At 41.8% G+C, this 11,655-nt stretch overlaps 1 protein-coding gene across 1 annotated transcript in view; it reads left to right on the top strand.

The window, feature by feature from the left end:
* The window catches only part of OAT (ornithine aminotransferase), a 12,176-nt gene extending 3,285 nt beyond the window's left edge, over positions 1-8,891 (top strand). The window contains exons 2-9 of the mRNA XM_007468734.1: positions 163-387; positions 495-590; positions 3,119-3,246; positions 4,405-4,527; positions 5,181-5,309; positions 6,088-6,201; positions 6,990-7,134; positions 8,502-8,891. Of these exons, the coding sequence (XP_007468796.1) occupies positions 163-387; positions 495-590; positions 3,119-3,246; positions 4,405-4,527; positions 5,181-5,309; positions 6,088-6,201; positions 6,990-7,134; positions 8,502-8,662 (1,121 nt within the window). The 3' untranslated portion in view covers positions 8,663-8,891. The remainder of the gene's footprint in view (positions 1-162; positions 388-494; positions 591-3,118; positions 3,247-4,404; positions 4,528-5,180; positions 5,310-6,087; positions 6,202-6,989; positions 7,135-8,501) is intronic.
* The last annotated feature ends 2,764 nt before the right edge of the window (positions 8,892-11,655 follow it).

Raw genomic sequence — 11,655 nt, forward strand, 5'->3', positions numbered from 1 at the left:
TTTTTGTTCCCTGACCAGGAATCTAACCCGTGCCCCCTGCAGTGGAAGCGCAGAGTCTTAACCACTGGACCTCCAGGGAAATCCCTGGCTAGCAGTCTTAGTCTTTGAACTTTATGTAATGTAGTGATTTTTTTCTAGAGTTATTTTCCTTATATATTTTAGGTATTTATGTATGGGATTTAGAAGGCAGAAAATATTTTGACTTTCTGAGTGCCTACAGTGCTGTCAACCAAGGGCATTGTCATCCAAAGATTGTGAATGCTTTGAAAAGTCAGGCGGACAAATTGACCTTAACATCCAGGGCCTTCTACAATAATGTGCTCGGTGAATACGAAGAGTATGTTACTAAACTTTTCAACTACCACAAAGTTCTTCCTATGAATACAGGTAAAATACTTCCTTTTTTTTTTTTTTGTTAAATAGCTGAGAAAATCTTATAATTTTCTGATAGTTTAAAGCATTTTTTAAAACTGAGGGATGTTCTCTTTTGCTAGGAGTGGAGGCTGGAGAGACTGCTTGCAAACTTGCTCGTCGATGGGGGTATACCGTGAAGGGGATCCCGAAATACAAAGCAAAGATTGTTTTTGCAGGTATGTGAAATTCACCATTAACTGCTGTGATCGAAATGTACAATATCAGTTACCATTTTAATTTACTGATGAAATATTTCAGATGTGTTTGCCTCATGTATTGTATGTTAATTGTTGAATGTTTCATAAAAATGGAAGGATTTCCTTTTCTTGGGTTTATTTCCAAGTATTTCTTCATTTGTGGGATTTTTCTCTCCGAAATAACTCCCTACTCCTCCCTCCCTAAAATGAGTGACTATATGACTTGTTTCCCATCTGCTTATCTGATTTTTTTCATAGAAGTTTTCTGGTTAATTAGACGGTCTTGCCGATGGAGCACTTTTGTGAGGTTGTTGACGTTGGGTTGTGTGCAGGTGGGGCCGTGTCCTAGATGTGATCCGATGACTGAATCTTAGTATTTGAGGATTACTGTATCATGTCATTAGAAGCTGCTGGAAGAGGAGGGCTGGAGTTGCCCTGGGTATATTTCTGTGAATGGTTGAGAGGAATGAGTTGAATCCTGATTGGGGAGACCAGCAGTTAATCCAGATTATCCATGTAGACTGACTTTGGGGATCTTGATAATGATGGTCAATGGATAGGTTCTGACTTTTTTTTAAAGCTCTGATTTTAATTTTTTAAAACATAAAGTATGGGTAAGTTTGTCACTTCACATGGTCAAGATTCATTTTTGTGACGGTTGAAATCATTAAATATTTTGCCTTGTGGACACACGCAGTTAAATTATAAACCCCATAATATAACAGAATCCAGACTTCATCTAACGGCCAGCCGTAGTTGGTGTTTGGGGGTGGGGGTGACAGATTCCTGTTTCCGAAGTCTCTGTACAGCTCTGTGGTCTGCCATTTTGGAATCTTGTACCTTAGTTGTAGGACAACAAAGCTGTCTCTTGCAAACAAAAATGGCATTTCTGGTGATTTAGTTCTTACAGACTGTGTCCAGTCTCTCTCACATTAGCACAGGGTGCAAAGGTGTTTCACCCAGGTGTTGAAAGAAGCTGGTGAGTCAGTGGGTGGAGACAGAAGACTGTCCCCAGCTGCACGTCCCTTATACTGCAGGGTAAGCTGCGGGGTGTGAGACTCCTGAGGCCGATGCAGGAGAGCAAGTAGGCTTATGGTCTAGTGTGCGTTTTGTCTTAAGTCTGGGCAGAATCAATACGCTGTTGCTTGTGGACAAGTCAAGTGGGGATTATTCATAGTACTCATAGCTGAGAGAGGCTTTGCAAGGGTAGTGTTTATGGATGCTTTGAAGCCAACTTAGAATAATTCAGTACTGGGTTAATTGAGTTGCTGCTGGCAGAAGTGGTGGGAAGATATTAAAAAAAAAACCAAAACAACACGTGGGAGACCCTCCAAGCCTCTCTTATTCCACTGTTTCTTTTCTTCCTTGGGTTTAACCACATTGAAATTACGTTGTGCATTTGCTTCACTAGTTTACGTTGAGGTGTTTCTTCCCTATTAGTGTAGAAGCTCCTTGATGGCAGGGAGCTTGCCAGTCATCATTCTATGCCTGACACCTAGAACAGTGCCTGACATTATTATTATTTTTTTAATTAATTAATTAATTTTATTTATTTTTGGCTGCGTTGGGTCTTCGTTGCTGCGCGCGGGCTTTCTCTAGTTGCGGTGAGTGGGGGCTACTCTTCATTGCAGTGCGCAGGCTTCTCATTGCGGTGGCCTCTCTCGTTGCAGAGCATGGGCTATAGGGCGCGCAGGCTTCAGTAGTTGTGGCACACGGGCTCGGTAGTTGTGGCTCGTGGGCTCCAGAGCGCAGGCTCAGCAGTTGTGGTGCATGGGCTCAGTTGCTCCGCAGCATGTGGGACCCTCCCGGACTAGGGCTCGAACCCGTGCCTCCTGCATTGGCAGGCGGACTCCCAACCACTGCGCCACCAGGGAAGCCCCGTGCCTGACATTATTAATCAGTCCTCAAATTATTAATGAAATAAATTAATGGGTAAAAATTGTTCCTGAACAAAGGCAGATGTCTGTCTTTTAGCACATGACAACTTATAACATCAAGGAAGGCAAATTGAAAGTGTTCGGACTGCTTGAGGATATTCTATCCAAATGAAATTTAAAATTCATTCTATTGAATAGTTAGCCTGTAGTGTTGGATTTTTAAAAGGAAAACTGCTAATTCTCTATGAAGGGTAGTCTCTTGCTCATATCACTATAATAAATGTGTCTAGAAAAACCGTCTCTAGAAAAACAAGCATTGAATGCTTCACTTGTTAGGGCTTGGGATTATTGAAAGAAAAGACAAATACCTATCCTTAGGGGCTATATATTACACTTCAGAGGCTCAGTAGAGAAGTGCCTAAAACAGTAATTGCAAGGCCAGACCTCAGTCATATGAACCAGGGTGTTTACTATCAGATTTTGTTTAAACAAATGAGCTCACTGGAGGCTTTCTAAAGCAAACCCTTGCTTTTTTGAAAATCAAGCTTCCTAGGGCATTTTGGGGGGGAACAGTGCTTATTACATTGGGGGGTTTGATTGAAATAATGACTGTTTATTTCTTCTTTCTAGCTGGAAACTTTTGGGGTAGAACATTGTCTGCTATCTCCAGTTCCACAGACCCAACCAGTTACGATGGTTTTGGACCATTTATGCCGGGTTTCGAAATCATTCCATATAATGATCTGCCTGCTCTTGAGGTACTTCATTTAGCATCGTGGTGCTTTAGTTCATAGTAAATAGAACTTAAATTTGTTGAATGTATGAATTAAAAACAGATATATGATTGTACTGAGAATCTGTTATATTAAAGTTAGGCCAGCATTCACCCTTGTTCTCTGTAATGGTCAGTTAGTTTCCAAGTTTCCAACATGGGGAAACCAGGTTCTGTGGTCTAATCCTGACAACCAACTAACCACTTTAGATTTATCTCCTGCATAAGTATTAACTTGGGTATTACCTGTTAATTACTTTAATAGACAAAATTAGTCAGTTTTCAGCCATTCAGCCAGCTTTTTAAAATTATGAAGTGGAAGAATTGTAAAGTAAAAAGATACACTTTTAATGTATCTATTTAAATTTTTTTGGCTGCGGGGCTTGTGGGATCTTATTTCCCTGACCAGGGATCAAACCTGTGCCCCCCTGCAGTGGAAGCAAAGAGTCTTAACCCCTGGACCACCAGGGAATTCTCTTTAATGGCTTTTTAAAAGGCCACTTTCATTATTATTTTTTAAAATTTATTCATTCATTCATTCATTCATTCATTCATTCATTTATGGCTGCGTTGGGTCTTCGTTGCTGCGCGCAGGCTTTCTCTAGTTGTGGTGAGCAGGGTCTACTCTTCGTTGCGGTGCGCGGGCTTCTCATTGTGGTGGCTTCTCTTGTTGTGGAGCATGGGCTCTAGGCGCACAGGCTTCAGTAGTTGTGGCACATGGGCTCAGTAGTTGTGGCTCACAGGCTCTAGAGCGCAGGCTCAGTAGCTGTGGCGCACAGGCTTAGTTGCTCCGCGGCATGTGGGATCTTCCTGGACCAGGGCTCGGACCCGTGTCCCCTGCATTGGCAGGCGGATTCTTAACCACTGTGCCACCAGGGAAGTCCCTCATTAGTTTTTATTTACAGTACATTTAAGTATATATTAGAAAATAAAGGATGGAGTAGCTTAAAGCTGAGGTATTTAGAGCTTTTGGTAATTGAATGTCAGTCAGGAAAGTTATACTTTGAAGTCAGAATATAAGGTAGTGTGAAAACTTAATTTGCACACTTATTATTAATGGGAAAATATGCGCATTATGTGATTTCAGATTTCCAAATAGGTTTGAAAGGAAGTTACTAAGAACATTTTCATGCTGTTTTTGTAGCGTGCACTTCAGGACCCAAACGTTGCCGCGTTCATGGTGGAACCAATTCAGGGTGAAGCAGGCGTTGTTGTTCCAGATCCAGGCTACCTTGTGGGCGTGCGAGAGCTCTGCACCCAGCACCAGGTCAGCCACCTGCACACCTGCCCACCTGCCTGCCTCTCTTAGGGTTTGGTCAATAGGATAAATGCGAAGATTACATCACCTCTCCACTAGAGGGACACTTCATTCTGAGAGCTGCAGAACTTTCTAGTGGTTATAGAACTTTCTAGCAGCAGGCTGCAAAGAAGCTGACTTTCTACTGGCTGGGCCCTGGCAGAGCTGCAGACTTCTGGGCGCTAACCACGGTTCCTTCCTCTCTGCTCTGGCAGTCTGTACTCTGGTCCTTCTCAAACCCTCTGTTGTATCCCTTTGCTCCAGAATTTAAGCTCTCTCTCCCTCTTTACTAATAAATGTTGTGGAATAAATGAGGGAATTTAGTCCCAGAGAGTAGTTATGTTCAGAAACCCCCCACAAAACCCTTTGGCTAAGTGCCTTACCACTTTGTAGAATAGTGCAGAATGGGCCTCTGGGGACTGAGTGGCCTGACACAGAAATAACTGTGTGTCTGCAGGGTTTTCACAGGACACTCCTGAAGTTGTGTGGGTAATTAAAATGTTTTCACAAATCTGAGGGGATGTCAGAATGACAGATTTGTGCAGGGAGGAGTGAAATAAAGATCACTATTTCCCTATGGAAATGAAAATGATAATTAATGCTGTTTTGTTGTTTTCCAATAGGTTCTGTTTATTGCTGATGAAATACAGACAGGATTGGCCAGAACTGGTAGATGGCTGGCTATTGATCACGAAAATGTCAGACCTGATATGGTCCTTCTAGGAAAGGCACTTTCTGGTGGTGTATACCCTGTAAGTCCAATGTTCAACCTCTCTTTCTCTTCCCTATTCTCATGAATCCTTAAGATATTTTTACGTTAGCCGACTGTGACAATAGTGCCTTTCTGATGATTTGGTTTTACTTAGTAATGTATAGGTCACCTGGAATACGTGTAATAAAAACATTTCAGAGTTCCATGGGGTGACCCACTTAGTTATTTTAACTGAAAAATTGCGTGTGCCTTGGGATTTGCTCTGCTGCATTTGTTTTGGATGGAAGCATTTTATCCCAGAAGTAATCCTGTAACCTTTATGCTTTTCTCCCATAGTTCTGAGGCATAGTATTACTAATTGTTTAAAACCATGACTGACCAATTAATGTAGAGATTGGAAAAAATTAATGTTTAACTGTAATTCTTTTCTTGGGTTTGCTATTCAGAGCCAACAATTGGTATGGACTAAAGGGCTCTGAATATATAGTGCAGAACATGGTTTTCTAAACAGTTAAACAAAGCATTTCACCTTGGGAGTGGAAAGAATTCTAAATTATATCACTGCAGAAATAGCTTTCTTCTTTTGGTTCCAAAATGCTATTATTATGTGCCATTGAAGTGTGCCTGATGTGCTTGGAACGTGTTAAGGCATCACTCAGTTTGTCACTGCTAGTTAAGGTGGCAGATGTGTAGCACTTGTTGGTTGAAAGTTTATGTCAAATTTAGTATCAGCTTCATAAATATTTGTGTTCCTGGTAAGAATAAGAAGCGTTCATCTGAGAAAAGACTTGGTCAGCGCTGAAGTCTCTGTCTTTCAGGTATCCGCAGTGTTGTGTGACGATGAAATAATGCTGACCATTAAACCAGGGGAACATGGTTCAACGTATGGTGGCAACCCACTAGGCTGCCGAGTGGCCATCGCGGCCCTGGAGGTAAAAACTGATTGCAGCTGTACAGTAGCTAGTCCTGGAGGTAGTGTTGAAGTGCCTTTTAGGTTTGAGCCCCCACTGGTGTGATAAGAAATGTAATAAGGTTGCCGAGTATTACAGAACATGCAGTACAGAGGAAAGGGTTTAGGGGCAAGGCCTTCTCAAACAGTAATTTAACCTTGGCCTAGTAGACGGGAATCCTCCAGGGGCTTCCCAGGTTTGCAGTCTCCTGGGGCTTTTGGCCCGTAGGCCCTGGCCTGTCCACATAGAACTCTCACTCTGTGACTGGACCTGGCCTGTGAAGCCTCTGGCGTAGCACATGTGGCTTTTTGTTTTTGTTGTTGTTAAAGTGTGGATTTGAATGCTTTTAGACTTATTCCTCAAGTGCCTACAAAAGGCATAAAATTATTATCTCTGAGGATGGACTTTTTAGGGAAAAAAACAAAGGGAACTCTATTGCAGTTAAAAAGTTAAAGTATATTTAGTCCATTGATTTATTCACCTAAGAAGAAAATATATCAGTTGCATTAAACAAATTTTAATCCTTCTTTTGTCACAGAATCAGATTGGTTATGGGTTTATGACTAAAGAAAGGCTCTGTCTGAGCTAGCGTATGTTAGATGATTAGAAATCAGACTGGTGTAGGCTTTGGAAAGTAGCAGTGGAAGGTAAGTTACTCTGGTCTGTATCTGATCATGTTCTTCCTGTGCTTACAGTCCGCATTCCCCTCCAAAGAACAATGTAAAAGAAAAGGCAATCTTAATATTTGTGTAATTTCTCTTCAAACATAGGTTTTGGAAGAAGAAAACCTTGCTGAAAATGCAGAGAAAATGGGTATCATCTTGAGAAATGAGCTCATGAAGCTGCCTTCTGATATTGTAACGGCTGTAAGAGGAAAAGGATTATTAAATGCTATTGTTATTAGAGAAACCAAAGGTACGGAGACAAAATATTTTACAAGTTATTACTGTTAAGAGCTCCAAACATGTTTGGTATTTTATCTGGTCGTTGGTTTCCTCTGTTTGAAACTGTTGACTGGCCTCCTATTGACCAAGTCTTTTAGGCTCTGCCTAATACTCTTATTACCTGATTTATATTAATGGTGTTAAAAATATAGCTCTTTCCGGGCTTCCCTGGTGGCGCAGGGTTGAGAGTCTGCCTGCTGATGCAGGGGACATGGGTTTGTGCCCCGGTCCAGGAAGATCCCATGTGCCACGGAGCGGCTGGGCCCGTGAGCCATGGCCGCTGAGCCTGCGCGTCCGGAGCCTGTGCTCCGCAACGGGAGAGGCCACAACAGTGAGAGGCCCGCGTACCGGAAAAAAAAAAAAAAAAAAGTGTAGCTCTGTCCTACACGAAGGCACATATAACTAATTTCACCTATTTTCATTTTTTTAAGTCATTTGTTATTCTGCCTTAGGTTATTTATGCAGTACTTGGAGATTTCAGTTTATTTTCTGTTAGGAAGTCTGCACAGAGCACTTTGCAGTCCCATTTCCTCTTCACTCTCCTTTCCTCACTCACTTTCATGCTTTGCATATCGGTAGAGGTAGTAGGAGCAATAGTGATAATAGGAATGATGATGATGATGTCGATAATAAAAACAACCCCAGCTGCCACTTAACTGAGTGTTTAGTGTCTAACACATCATTTCTAATCCTTAAGCGTTCCTTGCCGGATTTTCTTGCCCTAACCCTTCCTTTTAAAGCAGTGATTTTAACCTTGACTGCATTTTAGAATCACCTGGGGAGCCTTTTAACAAATTAATCCAAGCCTAGCCTCGCTGCAGAGATACGGATTTGATGAGTCTGGAGTGGGGCCCAGACATTGGCCGCGACCCTTTCAGTGATTCTGATGCAGCCAGGGTTGAGAGTCGTGAGAGTGAAAATGATGAGAGAGTCTAGTTCTGCCAGCTCAGGAAGCAAATCCAGGTTAGCAATGTGTAGTGTTCACTGCTTTTTGAGTATTGCTTATTCTATGCCAGTTATCTGTATCATATCCCAGTTCTTTTTGTATTGGTTCGTTGTGTAATTACATCTGCCTTAGCATGTAAGTTTTTTGCTAGGTCTTTTTCACTTACGAAAAACTGAAAAAAAACATGTCTAATCATACCATTCAAACCAGTGCTGAAAAATAACTTCATTTTTAAGGGTAAGAACAAAGCAAGCTTGCAACTCAGAGCTGCGTTTCTTGAGTTAGGTACTGGGAATTCTGTTTTGTCAGGCTGCCCTGGCCCATGCACGCTGCAAGGGAATGTTTAAATGTTTATCTTGGATCAGCATACAAGTTTGACGGTTTTTCTTTAGATTATGATGCTTGGAAGGTGTGCCTGCGACTTCGAGATAATGGACTTCTGGCCAAGCCAACCCATGGTGATATCATCAGGTTTGCACCTCCACTTGTGATCAAGGAGGATGAGATTCTGGAGGCCGTGGAAATCATTAACAAGACCATCTTGTCTTTCTGAGGGTGACAGTTTTCAGTGGTGCCTGGAAGCCAGCTGGAGACAGGCAGTTCATAAAGCTCTGAGTTTCTGCACTTAATGCAGGCATATTCCACTCCCCCCATGTCAAGGGCTTTTTAAAAAATATATGTTTTTCAGTTCATACATAATAGAATGACATTTATAAACGTGCAGTTTGCTGTGTAGCATAACTAAGAGAATGTCCTGGCATTTTATTTTCGATTAAGTGTGTGTGTGTGTGTGTGTGTGTGTGTGTGTGTGTGTGTGCGCGCACTTTCTAAGGTGAGATGCATCTCTCTATATAGACAGCCTTTTAATCAAGCCCCTCAGCATAATTTATATGTTTTAATAATTTCCTCACTGGTATAAATTGTATTTGAAAAAGTTATAGGAGAGTATTGCATAGAAGGTTAGCTTAACCTCATAAAGTTGAGTCATAGTCATTGAATTTTAGGAAGGATTAATGGTTAAGCTTATAAAAAATACTAGATTTAAGTAAACTCCATATTGGCTAGCACCAAGATGTATTCTATGAATGTCATTACTTTGAATTAAGAATTATTGTTACAAAAAAAAAAGAATTATTGTTTAACATTCCTAGATTATGTTTTATGTTTTAAGTGTTTGATATAATTTGTAAAAAGTGTTTATTTTCATTGTTTCTTTAAATTTAAAATAAAGCTCATATTTAAAATGTCTACGTTGGGACCAGTGTGTGATTACTGCAGTGTTATCAATTTCCTCACATTTTAAAGCCCTCTGAGAATGTTCTTACCTGATTTATTTCATGTGTTTTCTAAGAACATTTTGGTTTCTTTGGTAATCTCTAGAAAAACAAATGATAAAAAGTCTCTTTTAGTACTACCTTTTCAGCTTTCAAAATAACTGCTTTTTCCCCATGTGTATGCTAGTATTTACCATTTTTATTAAAGTATCCTTGTTACGCATGGTATTGTTTCTGTTTCTTGTTTTGTTTGTTTGTTTTTACCTGAACAGAGTATTTTGGATGCTTTTCTATGTCAGTAGTTACAAGTTTATGTCATTCTCTTTTTGATGAAAAAATTAATCAGTCTATCTAAGAAAGAAACGGAAAATTTTATTCGGGCCAAATTGAGGATTATAACGTGGTAACAGCTTCTCAGAAAGCTCTGAGAACTGTTTCGCCGCCTGTTAGAAGTCAAAACAGGGACATAAATATTGCTGTTTGTGGTTGGCGCAGTGGTTAAGAATCCGCCTGCCAATGCAGGGGTCACGGGTTCGAGCCCTGGTCCAGGAAGATCCCACATGCCGCGGAGCAACTAAGCCCGTGCGCCACAACTACTGAGCCTGCGCTGAAGAGCCCACAAGCCACAGCTACTGAGCCTGCATGCCACAACTACCGAGGCCCATGTGCCTGGAGCCCATGCTCTGCAACAAGAGAAGCCACAGCAATGAGAAGCCCACACACCACAATGAAGAGTAGCCCCCGCTCTCTGCAACTAGAGAAAGCTGGCGTGCAGCAATGAAGACCAAAACACAGCCAAAAAAAAAAGTCAAAACAGTTTTACGTAAGTTTTTTGAGAGGGCTGTACACTAGATGATGTATTATTGACAGCTTACACTATCTGGCGAGTAGTGGGTCATGGGTCATCTTGGCCCCTTACAAGATTAAGAAGGAATGCAGGATTTCCCTGGTGGTCCAGTGATTAAGGCTCTGCCCTTCCACTGCATGGGGCATGGGTTCCATCCCTGGTCGGGAACTAAGATCCCGTGTGCTGAGTGGTGTGCTGCTCCCAGCCCCCCAACACCACCCCCCCCCCCCGCCAAAAGAACAAAACATAAAACAGAAGCAATATTGTAACAAATTCAATAAAGACTTTAAATATGGTCCACATCCCTCCATAGCCGCCCCCCCCCCCCCCCCCGCCAAAAAAGCGCAAATGTTATCTTTAAGGAGTTGTCTTGGTGGTGCTAGAAAATATTGCTCTTTATGGTTGAGCAGTTGTTTCTGCTGATGGGGAGGTTTGGTTGCTGCTTGATGCAGATACGCAATGCACAGTAGAGGGGAGAGAGGAGGCCAAAGGGCAGAGAGAATTTATGTTTAAATTTTTCTTGTCTTGCCATAAAATATGAATTTTATTTCATACTCTAATGACTATAGTATTTTATCTTAAGTGGGTATATTATAATTTCATGTCAGGAAACATTTGAGTTGTCTCCAGTTTTTCACTTGTTTTTTCTTTTAGAAGTGGAACGAATTTTAATAGCATTTTTTCCAGTTTTATTGAGAAATAATACATTAGACATACATCACTGTGTAAGTCTAAGGTGTACAGCGTGATGGTGTGATTTCCGTATGTTAAGAACACTTTTTCACTCTTTAAATAGCTGGACATGACCACTTCGTATCTTACGTGTGAGTGTCTCTGTGGAGTAGATCCCTAGAGGTGGATCGCTGTGTCGAAGGGAACAACTTAATTAGTGCCTCATTGCACCCTGCCCCCACCAGGTTCTAACGAGTCACCTCGTAGCAGCATGGGAGTTAGTGACCAAATTTGTGAGCCACAGGTTACAGGAGGGTCTGCTTATACCAATGGCAACACGTATTGGTCCGGGTGGGAGGTTCTGGCTTAGGCCTGCCGGGCCCCTGAATGTGAGGTCCCTTATCAAACACCACAGGCTGCCAGTACTCACCGCTGGTTGGGACTGCGGGACAGGGGTTCCCAGTGCACATTAGAATCACCAGGGCTTTCTCAGGCCTTACTCCAGACCGGAATCTCTGGGGTGTCACCAGGCATCAGTAACTAAGCTCCCCAGGTGATTCTGGTGTGCACTCAGGGCTGAGAACCTGTCTTAGGAATCTCACCTAAATGCAGATTCTGATTCATTGTGTGTGGGTGATGGGAGATTCCGCCTCCTGTAAGCTCCCAGTAGGTGTAGGTGCTGATGCTGCCTTAAGGCACAACATCATTATCAGGAGTAAGTTTTTTTTTTTTTTTTTTTTTTTTTTTTTTCGG

This window comes from Lipotes vexillifer, unplaced genomic scaffold (assembly GCF_000442215.2).
Source record: "Lipotes vexillifer unplaced genomic scaffold, Lipotes_vexillifer_v1.1 scaffold741, whole genome shotgun sequence".
NCBI lineage: Eukaryota > Metazoa > Chordata > Mammalia > Artiodactyla > Lipotidae > Lipotes > Lipotes vexillifer.